Below are 18,017 nucleotides of genomic sequence, written 5' to 3'. Positions count from 1 at the left end.
ATCAGAGTCATCTTCCACGTAACCACATTGTCGCCAAAAGCAGAAAAAAAATGCTTCTAAAAGTGGATGAGTTTGCAACGCATTTCAGAAGTATCACACGCATTTAGAAACAGAAAAATGAGGCTGAGACAACACACTCAAGCATTTACATTAATTAATTTTAATTAAGTCTTTGATTAAAGCAGAGAAAATTCAGTTTTCCATTGCTGGAAAATGCTATAAAACAATGCCTTAAGTGACAAAAAGCAGAATGCTGGCTGTATTTGCAATATTAGTTTGTCAAAGCCCATCCAGGTCCATTTCCAGAGAGTCACAGACAGAACAGCCTGAACATTCCTGCACTGAGCACTGGTGGAAGCAGAACTTGACACCCTCATTCCCTGGGTCTGTGTTTGCCACAGCCTCAGGAGCAGCGTTCCCCAAGTCCAGAAGGTGAGATCCTCCTGCAAATTAAATGAACCCCATCTTTTATTGATGGCCTCTTTAATTCATAGCCTCTCTCCTGCGTGGTGCGCTATCAGGACACAAAACTCGGGAGAATCCCACTGCTGCAAATTTTGACATATTAGCAAGTTTCACAGAATCCAAGAATCATTTCAGTAGGAAAAGACTTTTGAGGTATTGAACAGGGAAGCCTGTTCGGTGCTGGATCACACTGTGGGGGAAGAACCTTTTCCTAATATTCACCCTAGAGCTCTCCTGGCACAACTTCAGGGTCAGCCTCTTCTACCGAGCAACCAGTGGCAGGACGAGGATATTGCCTTAAACTGCACCACAGAAGGTTTAGGGAGGACATTATGAGCAATTTCTTCTAAGAACGAGTGATTTGACATTGGAATGGGCTGCCCAGGGAGGTGCGGGAGTCAGAGGTGTTTAAGGAAAACCTGGACGTAGCCAAGCTACGGTTGGCACGGGTCATATGCTGGACTCAATAATCTCTCACAAGGTGTTTTCCACGCGAATTAACTCTGGCTCTCCGCACCCCTTAGGCCATCCCCGGGCTGAAGGTGCCGCCCGGGCTGAGGGTGACAATCCCCCGGGCTGAAGGGGCCGCTCCACGGGTTGAAGGGGCCGTTCCCCCGGATGAGGGGTGCCATTCCCTCAGGATGAGGGGTGCCGTCTCCTCGGGATGAGGGCGCCGCGCCGTTCCCCCGGATGAGGGGTGCCATTCCCCCGGGATGAGGGCGCCATTCCCCCAGGCTGACAGCGCCGCTCCCCCGCTGAGGGTGCCATCTCCCCGGGCTGAGGGTCTCGTTCCCCCGGGATGAGGGGGCCGCTCCCCGTTCCCGCCCCCGGCGCTCCCTCGGGCGGTTCCCGCCGCTGCCCAGCGCGCACGCGCGGAGCCCCCGCGCTGCGCAGGCGCGTCCCGCCCGCCGAGGGTCGGTCGGTGCCGGTCGGTGCCGCTGCCCCGCTGCCGGCTGTCCCGGCCGGGCTCTGCCCGCGGCTCCGCGATGTCGAGCGGCTGCGCGGCGGCGGAGGAAGAGGCGGAGGAGGGAGGCCGGGAGCCGCGCTGTGTGTCGGCGCGGTGCTCCTGGCCCTGCGCGCCGCCGGGCGGCCTGGCCCGGGCGCTGTGCCTGCGGCGGGGTGCGGGGGACGGCGAGGAGCCCGGGTGAGGGCGGCGGGCGGCGAGAGGGGGCGCCGGGCTGGGCCGGGCCGGGCCGGGCGGGAGCGGGGCTGAGGGGACAACGCGTTTCGCTTCCCCCTAGCAGCGGCGAGGCCGTGCTGGCGGAGCGGCGGGAGGGCGGCGAGGAGCCCTGCGAGCTGCGGCTGCAGTGCCGGCCCGGCGCCGAGATGGTGTCCGTGGGCATCGTGAGCCAGGCCCGCAACATGGAGGTGTACGTGGGCGAGGAGTACTGCGGCACCGGCCGGGGACAGAGCCGCGGCACCCGCCCGGCCCCGGGGTGAGTGGTGGGGTCCGCACGCTACTCTGTGGGTGAGGTGATGCTGCTGTTCGAGACCTGTAGCAAGGTTGAGAGAACTGAGCTTGTTCAGCCTGGAGAAGAGAAGGCGCCTGGGAAGAGCCTAGAGCCGTTTCCACTGCCTAGAAAGGATGCGAGAGAGCTGGAGAGGGACTTCGGACAAAGGCTTGGAGAGATAGGAATTGCGGGAATGGCTTCACGGTGCCAAAGGGCAGGGTTAGGTGGGATATTAGGAAGAAATTCCTCCCTGTGAGGGTGGGGAGGCCCTGGCACAGGGTGCCCAGAGCAGCTGTGGCTGCCCCTGGATCCCTGGCAGTGCCCAAGGCCAGGTTGGACAGGGCTGGGAGCATCCTGGGATAGTGGAAGTTGTACCTGCCGCGGCAGGGGTGGCACTGGGTGACTTTAAAGGTTCTTTCCAACCCAGCCCATTCTTGGGTTCTCTGAAAGTCTCTTTGATAAGTAGTCGTCTCACACTTCAAAGAACGAGAGAGAAGATTTAAAAAAGAAGGTTCTGTTTTCCCCTTCAACACTTCCTTCCCTGCTTTGCCAGGGGAAATAAAGCAATGTTTCTGTTTTGTTTTTAAGTCATTACATGGCACATCTGCTGCCTAATTAGCTAACTAGAAACCAGCCGACTCAGAGCCTCAGGGAGGATGGGTGAATAATGTCCTGAACCTCAAAAGCTTCTCTAGTGCACAGTGCAAGCACACATACAAGTAATTTTTACATAAATATTTCATAAGATTAATTACAAGTTGTAAATAAGCATTAAGGCTGCTATTAGAAAGTAAAAAAACTGCTAAAAACTAGAAACTAAAACTGCTGTTGGAAACCATAAATCTGCATTAGAAGTGTGTTCCTGTCAGTCTTGTTTCTTATCTAAATATTTACCAATATAGTGTATTTCTACGAAAGAAAAGTACCTTGTAAATTGATGTCACAGCTTGTTTATTTCATTTTTCTAGTGAAACTGAAGAGGTTACTTTATACCACAAGTACCTTAAGTTTGAATGCCCTGCAGCCTCCTGTAGAATTAAGGTAGGGAGTTGAACAGCATTGTTTTATTTTTCTTCTATCTTTTTAATCATTCAGTCATTAAAATTGCATTGCTCTTAATAAAATTACTGGTTTTATACACTTCATCTTTTCACATAATCACTTAAAAATCTGTTGGCTGGTACTTTGTCTTGATGGCAGAGTGCTCCTTTTAAGTTGGTATCTCAGTTTTCTTTTTGTGAAGACTTTATATGACACAGATAATTCAGTCTTAGAGAAAAAAATCATAAACCAGATAAACTGCAGATCTGTGATTAGAGCTGTCAGCTCTGGGGTTAAATAAGCTTGTGAAAATCATGTGGCCACGACTCTTGAATGCTTAGAAAAACTTCATTTATCTTTGGGGTACTCAGGCACCTCTGTTCCAGTCAGAATTTTATGGGGAATAATAGCAAGGGGAAATTGGCTTCATTTCCCTGCAAAAGAGTTCATCACCATTTTTCCCAAGACTCAAATAACAATAACATTGTCCCCTCTGTACAAAGAAAACATGAAATGTTTTTTTCCCTAACCAAAGTATTTTTTTTCCTTCTTGCAATAGCTGCTCTCCTTTGGTGAGAAACACAGAGTACTCATCAGTAAAATAATTCTAGAAGTGAAAGCAGTGTCTGCAAAACTAGCAACTGATTTTCCTTCACTAGGCTTAAGTATAGATCTAGACAGAGTGCAAACTATAATGGAATCCATGGGATCTAAGTTGTCTCCAGGTGCTCAGCAGCTCATGGACATGGTCCGGTGTCAGCAGAAGGTAAGTCACTGTTCCACAGGCACAAACTGGCACTTTACCAGTTAGGAATGCTCTAAAGAGATTTTGGGGTTTTTAATCTCTACTTTCTGCCATTTTCATCCTGATTTAACTGTTGCCACTCAAATGGGTGCAGTGAGTAAAGACTGTGTTCTCCATACTACTACTACTACTAATTCTTATTCTTATTCTTATTCTTATTCTTATTCTTATTCTTATTCTTATTCTTATTCTTATTCTTATTCTTATTCTTATTCTTATTCTTATTTATTATTATTATTTGCATTGTTGTAATTTTAAACTTCACTGCTGGTTAAGGATGGTGGGCATTTTCCCTGGAATGTTTGGGGTGTAGATAGATGGGCTGGTTTGTCTCTTTAATGGTCATTATATATACATACATACATATTTAATATATATTATATATATATATATATAAAATCTAAGAATCCTGAATACTTCTGATGTTAATAATTCAGTTTTGGGGACACAGCATGGTAAAAATGAAGTCATTAAAGCCCTTTTCTTACTTAGACACTGACAAGATAATTAATACTTCATATTTAACAAGGAATGTAGTTCAAAACTATTTTTAAAATCTTTACTAGTGGAATGCTGGGTTATAATATACCTATTGTTACTGCTATATAATTTCCAGTATATTTGAAATCTCAAATACATAAATGGGTTTTTCTCCCCTTCAGAACAGTTTCCCTCTTGGAGAGAAGCTCAGTTGGATCATGGGCAGAAATTCTGACTTTGGAGGTCACCATGCAATAGATGGAATGCACAGAGCAGCTCTGCAGTCATCACTGAGTCCAGCAGCCAGTGAACCTTTGCCTGTTAAAAATCATTTAACAAGTGAAGCAGTGTATAAAGATGTAAAGATAACTCATGATCTGAACTCAGAGCTACCTGAAAGAGGGAATACTCTGGATTCTGAAAGACTTCCTACCCAGCAAAATGCAGTTGACCTCAGGAATGATTTGAAAGTCATGGGATCTCTGCAAGTGCAGCAGCAAGCAGGTGAAACTCCAAACGTGGCCAACCCACAGGTGCTTCTTCCTTTCCTTCAAAACCTGTGCACTCAGGTGAATCACCTCCGGCTCAAGGATGGAGAGAGGCACCTCGGGAAGAGTGCAGTGGCTAAAGCTGAGGGTGTTCAGAGTGCTGGGTGAGTTAAGTTTGGTGAATCTCTCAAAGTAGTTTTGAATATTTACTGACAAGTTTAAACAAAATGGGTAATGTAATTTTCTTCTCATTAGCAGCAATAGTGGATCTTAGAATATGTAGTTTTGAAGGCTGTGTGGTGATGAACATGAAAAATTTTCAATTTCACAATTTTTTTGAATGTAGGAGTTTTTCAGGAGAAAGCACATAATTGATTGTTACTAAACTGTTTTGTATTCTACCTCCATTTAATCTAATTTCAAAAGCATGTTTCTTCATACACATTTAGCTTGTCCTTCTCATGTACTATATTTCCATTTTGATTACTTTTACCCCTAAATTCTCACATCTTCCCTTTTTCACACAGTGTGCCATAATCTTTCTGCTGTACTTGGTGGGAATCATCCTACTGATTTTCCTGTTCCTCCTCACTTGCTGGCATTTCTAGTGCAGGTGTCACAGTTACCCAGTTTGGTACCTCAGGAACAATAGTGGAACTCCTGAGGTGTAGGAATCAGGATTTAATGGAGACTGAATATCTCAGCTCCAGTATTTGTAAAGAATGCAGATACAAACCCAGAGAGTTGCACAGTTTGGGTAACTCTTGAAGCACCTTTGCTGACAAGGACAGTCTGCCATGCTGAGGGAATACAAACCCTGTGTATATTGTTGACTTGTGTGGATTTTGTTTTATGTGATTAAGCTCTTCAATGCATATTTGAGCCTTTGAAAAAATAAAGGTTCAAAGAAGATGACTATACAAAATAGCATTGTTTTTGAAAAAAAATGAGATTTAAAGTGTGGGAGGCAAGGTATTTTGCTTGTCCTAAAAACCTAATGCATTCCAAAGTTCATTGCCTAATAAATGAAATTTTGCATTTAAAAGATGTTTGAGTGCCCAGATCTGTATATTGCCCCTTGTCATTAAGAAATAGGTTGTATTTATTCTTATAGGTTATTCTTATCTTTGCTTTTCTTACAGAGTGGAACAACAGCCTATTTGCTCCTATTTGGAAAAGATCATTTCAAAAAACCTGGATCTGATGGAGAAGAAGCTAATGGACTATATTGACTGCCAAATCCAGGCTCTTCAGACACACATAGACAATAAAATGTTTCTCTTGATGGACTTGGTTCAGAACTCAAAACCAAACAAAATTTCCCAAGCACACTATGATTCTAATGAGGGGTTTTCTAATGGAGAGAGATAGAGGAATTCACAGGTGGGGTTTCAGCGGGAATACCTTGAGTAATTACACTTTACAAAGCTTAGTATTTATGCAATTCAAACTATGAAGAACCTCAGTGTTGTTAACTTGCATTTTGTTACTGTAATTCTGTCCACTGTTGTACACACTTGTTAGTTTCATAAAAGATCTTAAGAATTTGTTTTTTTCCTAAATACAAGAGTTTTGTATGCCCTTTGTGGCTTATTTATTTAAAGAGCATTGCTAGAAGCTGTATGAGTTTGAACAATGGAGTACTCTAAATAAACTGAGTTACTGCTTATCTTTTTACCTACGTGTAATCAGCTCCCTTTTTTTGCTTGTGTTAATTTTTGATGTGAAGTGTGTTGTCAGTAGAACAGAATGCAGTTTGTGCTTTTCCTTTATTGGCACTCCTGTTGAAGACATTTCTTGTTCCATCTCTAAAAGGAAGGTTGGATTGTCATTGCCTAGTTTGGGCAGTTTATGGAGCTTTCTTTAGAGAACTGGGGAAATGTGAACACAGCCTGGGTTCTTTGGAAGCCTACAGGCACCTAAATTAGGAATCCAGGCTCCTTAAGAGATACCTAAAACAAGACTGATACTTCTTTCCTTCCTAAACTATCTGAGTGTGCAGGAACAAGTGAAATGAGTGTGAACTCAGCAGGCTTTATCCAGCTTTCATTATCCTAAGAAGTGCAAGTACTTCATCCATGGTTCCTCTCAAGTGGATATTGCTCCCACACAGGATGTGCTGGGGTAGCTCCAGGGGAGTTTTCCTTACTGCATCACACTTCCTTTAACCTGTTGGGATCAGTTTTGCTGTCATTTGGGGAGGTAGGAATGTGACTCCAAATCCCTCTTCTGTGGCAGATTGAGTTTTAAACTTCATTCTGTTTGTTCTTGGATTCTGGGGTATAAATTGGAGGGTGTAGAGACTTCATGCTAACTCCCTCAGCTGAGTGCACAAACATTTTTGGCAAAAGCTGTTGATGGGGAAGCAAGTGTTGACTCAAAATCAGCATGAGCATGTGCAAGCCACTGTCTTTATTTACTCTGCCTGATATTTCCTTCTCCAGGAAAAGTGATGTCTTTTGAACACTGTCACATCCTGATGGTAGTGAACACACAGAAGCGGATTTGGAAAAGAGGATAATCTGCTTTGAAACAACATCTCGCATTTGCCCTGATCTTAACTCCTGCCAGGTGCAAAGTGATTCAAAAGGAGAAAAAGATTTTTTTTTTTAAGACAAAAATTATCTTAATTATCTTGTACTTCATACCTATAAAGGTATAAAGTCTATCCTGAGGTACACACACTTTTTCAACTCAGTGACTTGAGACAGAGTATTAAATTGAGATGGTTTTGGGTTTGGATTTTTTATTTGATAACAAAAGAATGAATTTCTGAGTGTGGAGTTCCAATGCTGTTAATTAAATGATTTTTTATTTTTTCCCTCTTCCTTCTCTGGGTGACAAATATGAAGAGCAGTTGACACTAAGTAGAAATCTCCAGAAGTAGTTAAAATGAGCTCTGGACATTCTGATAGCTGTATCCTACCTGGTGCTTGTGATGCTTCAGTATCACAGCTACCACAATGAGAATGTTTGAAATTAAAACCACAAATGCCAGAGTGTAGAAGTTGTATTGTTGCAGGTTTGATGTTTTTTCAGCTTCCACTTCAGTGAGGGATTCTGTGTAGAGAGAAGAATAGAAGTGTTTAAAGTTTAGAATTCTATATGATTTAACTGGGAATTAAATAAGCATTTTTTCAGATATTTTCATTTTACATGACCCACACGGAGTGCAAATCCTGAATAGTAGTACTGAAGAGTTGTAAAAATTGCTAATAAAACAATCCTGCAGATCATCATGATGTTCAATTCTTTGGTATTGCTGCAGCCAAGTTTCTGCCAAGCACTGCTGTCACCATGAGATTTGAGTCATTTGCTGAAGAAAAGTTGGGCAAAAAAAACAATATGTGGTTTCAGTGGTTTCCTATCTGCTTCTCAGTAAAACTCATTCTGGTTTTTAATATTTTCCTGTGATTTACAGATGTGTTCACTTCCACACATATGAATGCAAAGTCTTTCACTAATGAAATAAATAGAAACATATCTAAAATGTTGCTAGAATATAGAAAGGTTAATAATTTTTTAAAAAGAAAATATTCTAATTACTATTAAGAGCCAGATTATTTCTAAATATTTCCTAGATCTGATACCTGAAAGCAAGTGGCCCAATGTGCTTTTCTCAAGTGAAGCTTTGGGCTCCAGAAGAGTGAGAACAATGAGCACAGTGGGAGTAGCAATACAAGCTTTTAAAAATAATTTTTCCATATTTTGTAATTTCTCTTTGCTCTCAGTACCTGACCACTGCAGCTCAGACTGCAAATGGCACCAAAGCTTAGTTGTCTTACAAGCACTTCTGCAGCTCTGATTTAAAGGCATGGTGCTTTTGCTTTCTGCTCTCAAGACTCCTTGTTCCTCCTGTTCTGTGCATGCAGTGGGAGGATTTAACCTGGCCTGGAGTCAGTCAGCTGTGTTTATTATCTGGAGTACCAACAACAAAACTGAGTGAAGTGCACATGTATATATATTTATTTTTTTCTTTTTCTCCTCTCACCTGAGTGCACAGCAGCCCTGAGATCTCTTTTCAGGCGGATGGGCCCCACCACAGTGTTGGTTTTCCATGTGTAGGGAGAGATGGCTCTTTTCTGCCTGGAGGTGCAGCCTCTGGCACAGCGAGAGTTGCTGCTGTTGCTGTCACAGATCACAATGTCACACTGCAGATAAACTGATGGGAAGCTCCTCAGGAACCTGAAGGCCCTAAATTTGAATCTTCCATGGTTTTCAAACGCTGGGTAGGTTACCACAGTGTCATCTTTATTGCAGCTGCAAAAGGATGTACAGATCTGTTAAACCAGTCCACTTGGAATAATCATTCTGGCTGAGTCCTGTGAGCTGTAACTACAGCATTTAACCTGGGCACTGTTCTACACATGGGCATACAGTGAAGTGCTTTTTTTCCTTTGCCCAGCATCATGTGGTGCATGTTTTTCCTATCTCTGTTTGTGGAATGTCAAATTTATCTACAACTCACTTCCAATCACAGTCTACTAAAGAAAGTAGGTGGAAGAGACAAAAATAAATAAAATAAATAAATAAAATAAAAAATAGAAGAAGTGCAGTTGACATTTAAATCCCATTTCCTCTCACATTAGGAGACTGTAATAAAATCAGCCTTACCCACTCCTGATTAGGTCGTATGTCAGCGATCCAAAGCCAGGCTGTGGAGATGCAGTGCAGGTATCGATGAACACCTGGAGATTTGGGTCAGTGGAATGAAGAGTCACCTCAGCAAAGAGAGTTTGGTTCAAGTCTACGTAGTATGGGGAGTATTGAATGGGCTTGGAGAACAGATCTGACTCGTAGAAGGCCATGCTGACATTGTACCTCCCCCCAGCAGCCAGCTTTTGGATGGCATTGTTTGTTGTGGTGTAGATGAGCTCCAGGGTTTCGTTGTTGCTCATTGTGCACCGGGCAGTGATCTCGGTGTTCCTCTGGTGGGTGATGGCGCTGCCAGCTGGAGCCAGGGAGATGGTGTTGGTGTAAGTGATGCTGTGCCCTTCATCCTGGGAAAGGAACGTGCCAGGGGCTCAGCTGGGCTTGCACCAGCACAGCAGTTGAGAGGAATTGTAGCTAAATTTACACACCTGCCCAGCTGTGCTTATCAGAGTCTTAGAACTGTGAAACAGGCTGCAGCCAAAAAATCTTATCAACCCTCTGTAGCCATGATATTTTATGAAAAATCCTTTCCTTAGGATTTTTTTCTCCTGAGAAGCTGAGAGGCCTCAGGAACAAAACGTAAACAATGATTATCTGCTGTTGTGGAATGCAACAGGTGGATCTGGGATTGGGCTCATGTGGTTGTTTTTAATTAATGGCCAATCACAGTCTGCTGGCTTGGACTCTCTGTCCGAGATACAAGCTTTTGTTATCATTCTTTCTTTTTCTATTCTTAGCCAGCCTTCTGATGAAATCCTTTCTTCTATTCTTTTAGTATAGTTTTAATAGAATATATATCATAAAATAATAAATCAAGCCTTCTGAATCACGGAGTCAAGATTCTCGTCTCTTCCCTCATTTTAAGACCCCTGTGGACACGGTCACAACCCTCCTCTTGTTTTGTCCTAAACACTCAACCAATCCAGGCAGCAACAAGGGTAAGGAATAGTTAAGGAATTGTAACTTAACTTACACATCTACCTAGCTGTGCTTATCAGAGGCTTGGAACTGTGAAACAGGCTGCAGCCAAAAAATCTTAACCCTTCTCTTGTTTTTCCTAAACACTGAACCAATCCAGGCAGCAACAAGGGTAAGGAATAATTAAGGAATTGTAACTAAATTTACAAACCTGCCCAGCTGTGCTTATCAGAGTCTTGGAAGTGTGAAACAGGCTGCAGCCAAAAAATCTTAACCCTTCTCTTGTTTTTCCTAAACACTGAACCAATCCAGGCAGCAACAAGGGTAAGGAATAGTGCACGGAGTGTGGGAAGTACCACAGCTATGCTCCAGTCACCCTTATCAAAACAGTGCTATGAACTGGCTCTTGGCAATCTTTTGGGGGTTAATTTGTGTGGATTCTCCCATGTTTCTTTCGAAAGGTTCATGGATCATCAGATTCTTAAAGAGGAAAAAATGTTCTTTGTACTCCAAGACAGGAAACATGGAATGGGGTGAGCTGACTGAAAATAAAATCAATGTACTCACATGCTCTTCATACACTGCTTTTACCAGCTCTTACCTTTCCTGAGCTCTTGTTAGCTTATTCATATTTTTACCCCCTTTACCTTTTTAATTGTTCCACAGCTGGCCAATGGGAAGGAGAAGATCACTGAATCTGTCACAACTGGTCTGCAAGATGGATCATTCAGCTGCAGGTGAGCTTCTCTAAAGCCAAGGGAGGCCAGGTAGGACTTGCTCAGAACAATTCTCATGCTGTCTGAGGAGCAGGTAAGGCCTGCTGCCATTGAAAAAGAATCAAACAAAACCAAGAACACATCAGGACAAACTGCAGTGATCATTTCTCACTTTGTCTAAATCCTTGAACTTGTCACATGATTCTGGATTTGTCATGGAAAAAGCTCATGCCCACTTGAGATCATGCAGAAGTTGCACCAAAATTTCATGCTCAACTTCAGAACTAGAGCAAAACCCCATAAAACTCATGCTGAAAGTTTAATTTAAAACCCAGTAACACAGAAGGGTCTCTGCATTTTTAAAAGGGAAAAGGAATCAAAATGCTAGTGCAGAATGGTGGGTAAAGAAATTGATTTATCTCAGGCAGTGAAGCTTTAGAAACTCCTTTGCACCTCAGGTAATGGGAAGATGGGCATGCAAGGATACAGGACCAATAAGGAAAATAAGGCCCAGCTCAGGGGGAAAGGAAATTACAACACACCTGAACCCTGACTGACCAGGGCAGACCAGGAAAATTCCTGAGTGCCTTAGGCAACAAAACCATTTAAACTAACCAGACAATAGGAGCTTATCTTTGCATCTTAGCACGGTAACAATGTCTGTTTTGTACAAAAGAAGGAAAACCTCAGATTTTAAGAGGTGCCAGCCAGAAAAAAAGGACACAAAATTAAAAGAACTGTTTTTCTTTTGCTGATGGGTCAGGAAGTAATTTTTGCTCTATAGGTGAGATAATGTGGGAGTTTTGCATGTAAAAGGGGTTAAAAGACTACCAATAAAAAGTCTTAACTCCTCAGTATCCACCATCAGTTCTTTAGGATGTTTGTAAGAGAAGAACCACGTTATAAAAAGAATCAGCATCCTCTCCATGTAGCAGGGGCACTCACTGTTGGGCTCCACGGGTCCTGGCAGGGGAGCAGTGGAGTACTGAGCTGAAAATCCTCTGTAGGAGTTGCTGTCATCTGTGGACAGCACAACTGTCAGCACGTTTGAAGAAGACTCAAATGTGGGCTGGGCACGCCCACACACTTTCCCCAACAACCCAGAGGCAGTGCTGGCCCCATCATAGACTGCTGTGAAGTCAAGCTGGCAGTGTCTGTCCAATTCCAGGCTGCAGACAGAGGAAAAATCATCACGGGGAAATCTTTGGTTGCACTGGATAGAGGATCCAGTGCAGATAAAGTGTCTGAGAGTTCCACTCAACTGAGGTAATAGAATGGAGTACAGAGCACCACAAATAGACATTGTTAAAAGTTAATAAAAGATATTAAAAATATTATGCTTCTCAAAATATTTTTTAAAGTGTAGGGTTGGTTTCTGAAACCTCTTGAGTGTATCACAGAGGAAGATTCTTGCAATTTTTCACCAGTGGAGGGTGGATTCTCCCAGAATTAGAGATGGACCTTGGCCAGGAAGGCTCAGAGCATATTCTACCCTGTGCAGAGTTTATCATCTCAGAGAGCAGTGCTCAAGGTAAAGATTTCCTGTGGAATCCTGTACATTTCATACTGAATTCTTGCAGGGCATCCTGTAGTCTGAATATCTCAAGAAATGGACCTGCACCTTGTGGTTGGTCACCTGAGATGTTTTCTGCATTTCCCTGACTGGCACTGCAGCTGCTTTAGGGTAATGTACAGGGATGGGAAACAATCATTTTATAATAACAGTTTATCATAACCCTTTATTTTAAAAGTGTACAGAGGTTCTAAAAGTTAAAAAGCAGCTCTTCCTGTGCTTAACAAAGTAATGTCTGTAAACAGAATATATAAAGAGAAATAGAGCATTTATAAATATATGTATAAATAGGGATATATAAAATATAAATATATATATTTATAATATATATATTTTTAATATATCCATATATATATATATATATATATATATATATATATATATATATATATATATATAGTGATATATAAAAATATATATAAATAGGGAATTTACTCACAAAAAGTCTCGGAACTCTAAGTTTATCTTGGAGTTTTTTGGTGCTTGTATGTGCCAGACACAGTATCTGAATTGAGGGTAAGGTGCTGGGTAGTTGGGGCTGCTGAATGTCCCATTGGGACCAGTTAATTCTCCCCCACAATTTTCAGCTCCTGAAAAGAAGAAGAGATATTTTGGTAACAGAATAAGTCATATAATGAGTCATATAAAAAACCCAAACCTTATGTAACTATCAGGATTGATTCTTTAGGACTCCAGTCCTTTGGAAATGATTAAAGGTACTAAAGATGGAAATTCTATAGGGAATTTGAGGTGGAATTACAAAATAGAGCCAGTGGTCACTATTTCTGTGAGGCTCAGTGTGGTGACCTCTGAGCTGGCTGTAGATGAGTTAACTTTGGTACAGGGAGCAGCTTAGTGAGAGCCACATTTATCCACATTTTGGATAAATTCAGTGCCCTCTTGAAAAACTGCTAATGAAGATGTTACACCAACCATACATGATCTGTATGGAAGTGCAAAATCTGCAAGTATGAAAGAGATTTTACTTGACAAAGGCAAAAAAAATCAAACCAGTGGAACCTCAGACAAATGTAGACTAGAAACAGGGCAGAATCTTTCAGCAGCAAAATTAAAGACTGGAGAGCATGAACTGGGATTTGGTAACTGCTCTGTAAAATTAAGTTTTTAAGAGCTTAATACCATGCCACCAGGTCAGCAGAAGCAAAGGGACTGGTCACAAGCTAAGATTGATTTTGTCCAAGCTATTCTTATCTTTGAGAAGAAAAAGAGTAAGGAGCTTCTTGAATTAAAATCCTCACTAGCTTCTGTGATCTGTCCTTGGCAGGAGTTCTGACTAGATGGTCAAATTCTCCTGGGTAAATGCTGTAACATTTGCAAGCTGAGTACATTTCATAGAAGTCTGGAAGTAAAGGTAAAGTCCCATAATGTCAGCTTTGCCATCACTTTTCTAAGTTAAATTTAACTTTTTAGGATCTCTGCAAACACATTGCTTGTGCCTCTTTCCCTGATTTTTGCCCCACTCCATTCTCTGAGGCCTGAAGACCTGAGTGAGACTGATTAAAATTTTTTAATTACATTTCATTGCTGCAGTTCAAATGTAATTTATTGGCTTACTTGATCCTGGTGAAAAGAAGTAGTAGTAGACAAAGAAGTTTCTTGTGAAAGGCACGGAGTTGGTTGTTATGAGAAAAGTTAAACTGTCTGAGGATGATTCAAGCACTGGGACTGCATCTGTGTCATCACACACTTGTCCAAGGAGAGGTGAAGCAGTGGAGGGACCATCAAACACTCTGATGCTCTCTGTTTCACAGCTTGAAGAAGGAGCAAATCTATTGGGAAAAGCACAGTGAGGATCACCTGAGCTCCTTGGCAGCCACACAGGTAAATGTGCACAGGGGCTGGGGCAGTCCCACAGATACAGGCTGGGTGGAGAATGGCTTGGGAACAGCCCTGAGGAGATGGATTTGGAGCTGCTGGTGAATGAGAAACTCGACATGACCAAAAACTGCAACACCAAAAATGAATGGGAGTCTGAGGGAGGAGATTCTTCCCATGGGACCCCACCTGGAATGCTGCATCCAGCCCTGGGAGCCCAACACAAGAAGGATGTGCTGGAGTGAGTCCAGAGGAGGCCATGGAGATGCTCCAAGGGCTGGAGCCCCTCTGCTCTGGGACAGCTGGGAGAGCTGGGGGTGCTCACCTGGGGAGGAGAAGGCTCCAGGGAGAGCTCAGAGCCCCTTCCAGGGCCTGAAGGGGCTCCAGGAGAGCTGGAGAGGGACTGGGGACAAGGGATGGAGGGACAGGACACAGGGAATGGCTCCCACTGCCAGAGGGCAGGGATGGATGGGATTTGGGGAAGGAATTATTCTCTGTGGGGATAGTGGGCAGGCCCTGGCACAGGGTGCCCAGAGCAGCTGTGGCTGCCCCTGGATCCCTGGCAGTGCCCAAGGCCAGGCTGGACATTGGGGCTTGGAGCAGCCTGGGACAGTGGAAGGTGTCCCTGCCATGGCTGGGGTGGCACTGGATGGGATTTAACTCACATCCAACCCAAACCATCCCGGGATTCACTAGAGGGCACAACACAGATTCAACAGAGAGAAATATTTAGGGGCAATACATTTCTGTGCTATATTCCAGTGAAATGAAACAGTGCAAAAGCATCTGCAGGAAATACTTACTTAAAATGGGAGAAAACAAGCCTAATTGTTTGATTTGCATTCCTCTGGATTTGCCAGGTGCAGTTTGCATTTGCATTTAGTTCAATCCTTAGTGCTTTGTTGGGCTCATGAAGTGAAGCCCCACAGCGAGGCGCCCCTGTTGGACAACAGCAACCACAGAAACAACTTGCAAGGACATCTCTCAAGTTTTCTCTTGCAGTAAATATTTAATCCTCCATTATGTAAAGACTGGAAGAGTCCATCATCAAACAGATATGAAAAATGTGCTAATTAAAAAAAAATTGTTTATATTACTTCATTTTATGAAATCTGATGAATCTGATGGTGAAAGAATATTAAAAAGCCATGGTTTATCCTGGTTTTTCTAGCAGAAAAGGATCAAGCCAGTAGCACAACTGGAAAGGCCAAGTGCTGCAGGACACCTCAGCAACCCTTTTCAGCAAGGTTTGTCACCACAAGCAATTCAGGCCTTGGGACTTTTAAGTACCTTATGAAAAAACCCCACAACTCAACTATGTGTGACACTAATTAATAGGCTAGGAAGTAGTTGAAGTAATGACCATTGGATAGGAAACTTTGGAGAAAGTTTATAATCCACTCTGAGCATAAGATCTCCTTTCTTCTTTAATATAATTATATTTAATTATATATTTATTTATATATATATAAATAAATATTTATTTAATGATATATTCTATTTAATATTAAATAGAATATAATTATAGAATTCTATTATATTTAATTATATTATTATATTTAATATTAAATATAAAAATAATTTAATATTAAATATAAAAATAAAGAATTTTCTGTAGAGTGCATGCGGCCCCAGAAAATTAGGTCAGGCTTTCTGATGGACTCCAGAGGGAATAGAAAGGTTGAGGAGAGACTTTAGCCATCACAAATGGAACCTCCTCTCTGTGAGAGCATTGCAGGTCAGTCTTACCCTCCTGCACTCTCTGGGGTCAGACACCAGTGGAGCAGCTCTGCTGCAATATTTCATTATCCTGCAATAGCCACCCTCCTTCAATCAGCCACATTGCTGATCTGAGCACAGAATGGGGATCCCAAACTGAGCAGCAAACAGCTCTGTATTGCTTCTGATTGAACAAAGGAAAAATGAACAGATCTCTGTCAAAAAACAAACATTTCTCGATTAGTCTCCTGATTTCTGTTATTCCAATATAGTGTTAATTTATAAAAGCCAATTTACATTGCAGAGTAAAACTGCTTCAAAATCAAGTTCTTAAAATAACTGCCATAGTGTGGACTGTATAGAGTATTTTTTATTATTTACCATTTTTAGTCCTGTTTAGGTATCACTATCATGCCATCAGCACATTGCAATTAGATTCACTTTTAGAGGTGTTTAACATTTTGCCCTTCAGTTGCCTATATAAGACCTGTTGTGCAGAAATCAATAAAATATCCCAGATAAACAGATTTCCATACCTGTGAATTCTACTGAGCTGCTTCCAGAGAGAGCCAGGGCGGTGAAGAGAGGCAGGAAGAGGAATTGCCTGGGCAGCTGCATTTTGAGGGCAGCTGGGAAGGGCAGGCTTTGGCTTTCCTGGCTTTTATACCTCCTGCTATTTCACAACCATCCCGTGGTACCAAGAGGCAGGGTTTAATCTGTCAGTCACTGTTTCTTTTTAACAGATAGAAATGAGAAAGTAACAGGTGGGCCCGTTTTATAACAGGCGCTGTGTGGAGTAAGTTTGAAGTGCTTTTGTCAGCTCTCAAAGCACATTTTCCAGCAGATTTCATTGAGGGGCTGTTTGGGGGCATGGGCATGAGCAGGAATGTTGTGGAAGGGACTGACGGACTCCCTTGGGAGACACATTTGCAGTTTTGTCTCAGCACTGCTCAGCAGGAGCTTGGTTTCTCCCACCTTCATTTTGACATTTCTCCCTTTAGGTTACACTGGGAAAATCATTCCCTGTCCTTGCTGAGGATTGCAAAGTGCAACTGCTGTAAAAGAGTTGTCATGAATTCCTTGCTGAAACACCCAGGGATGAGCAGGGCCAGATTGCCACAGATTGAAAGGAGAAGATTGCACTGCAACCACTTTGCAGGCAGGACTTTCTCAGCCCCACACTAGGAACCACAGAAGGAAAAAAGGAATCAGCCTTTCCTTCCTGAGGCAAGGAAACAAGCACAGCCCTGAAAGCCCGAATTCCTTTCAGCACAGCTTTAACCAAGTACCTGGTCCAATATATTCACCCTATTCTGTCTCATAAGGACCAAAGCTCTGAAAAAATTGCAGAGCATTTCTCAGTGCAGCAGAGAGCTCCCAGTCCTTAGAGCTGCTGAGGCCGTGCCAGGGGCCCAGGTGTGCTGGTACCTGGCCTTGGGTCAGGCTGGTACCTGGGGGTGGGAGCAGCCAGGGCTCCCTCAGGAGCTGCTCAGGGCAGCACAAACCCCACAGCTGTGCAAACAGGGCTTCTTCCAACTTTACTAGAAAATAAAGTCAAGACCTTCTTGAAACACAGCCAGGTGCTTTTCTTCCATTGTAGTTGGGTTTTTTTTGACAAAACCATTTTCTTTTATAAGCAAACTGATATATAATGCATTTGTAATGATACTGTATTTCTAATCTCAGACCTAGTCTTCTTTATAACAACTCAGATTTTTAACTCATTTTAAGGATTTTGATCTTGCAAGTTGAGTACGTTTCAGTCTGGAAGTAAAAGTAAAGTCCCATAATGTCACCTTTGCCATCCCTTTTTTAAGTTAAATTTAACTTAAATTTAATCTAAACTTTGAGTTAAATTTAACAGTCTTCATT

General features: G+C 42.6%; 2 protein-coding genes across 2 annotated transcripts; one reads left to right on the top strand and one right to left on the bottom strand.

The window, feature by feature from the left end:
- The first annotated feature begins 1,413 nt into the window (after positions 1-1,413).
- Positions 1,414-6,407, top strand: C8H10orf88 (chromosome 8 C10orf88 homolog). The gene is made up of 6 exons (XM_066554540.1): positions 1,414-1,609; positions 1,710-1,901; positions 2,885-2,957; positions 3,517-3,723; positions 4,425-4,894; positions 5,873-6,407. The coding sequence occupies exons 1-6, from the start codon at positions 1,452-1,454 to the stop codon at positions 6,099-6,101; spliced, it is 1,329 nt and encodes a 442-aa protein (XP_066410637.1). The 5' UTR covers positions 1,414-1,451; the 3' UTR covers positions 6,102-6,407.
- Positions 6,408-7,617: 1,210 nt separating this feature from the next.
- LOC136559782 (CUB and zona pellucida-like domain-containing protein 1) lies at positions 7,618-16,763 on the bottom strand. Its single transcript, XM_066555172.1, has 9 exons — positions 16,682-16,763; positions 15,230-15,419; positions 14,166-14,380; positions 13,030-13,180; positions 11,963-12,186; positions 10,949-11,121; positions 9,345-9,730; positions 8,722-8,990; positions 7,618-7,790 (listed from the first exon to the last, which is right to left on the bottom strand). Exons 1-9 carry the CDS (start codon positions 16,761-16,763, stop codon positions 7,618-7,620), a joined length of 1,863 nt encoding a protein of 620 aa, XP_066411269.1.
- Between the last annotated feature and the right edge of the window lie 1,254 nt (positions 16,764-18,017).

This window comes from Molothrus aeneus, chromosome 8 (assembly GCF_037042795.1).
Source record: "Molothrus aeneus isolate 106 chromosome 8, BPBGC_Maene_1.0, whole genome shotgun sequence".
In the NCBI taxonomy this organism is placed as follows: domain Eukaryota; kingdom Metazoa; phylum Chordata; class Aves; order Passeriformes; family Icteridae; genus Molothrus; species Molothrus aeneus.
This window is presented reverse-complemented; position numbering and strand designations above follow the sequence as displayed.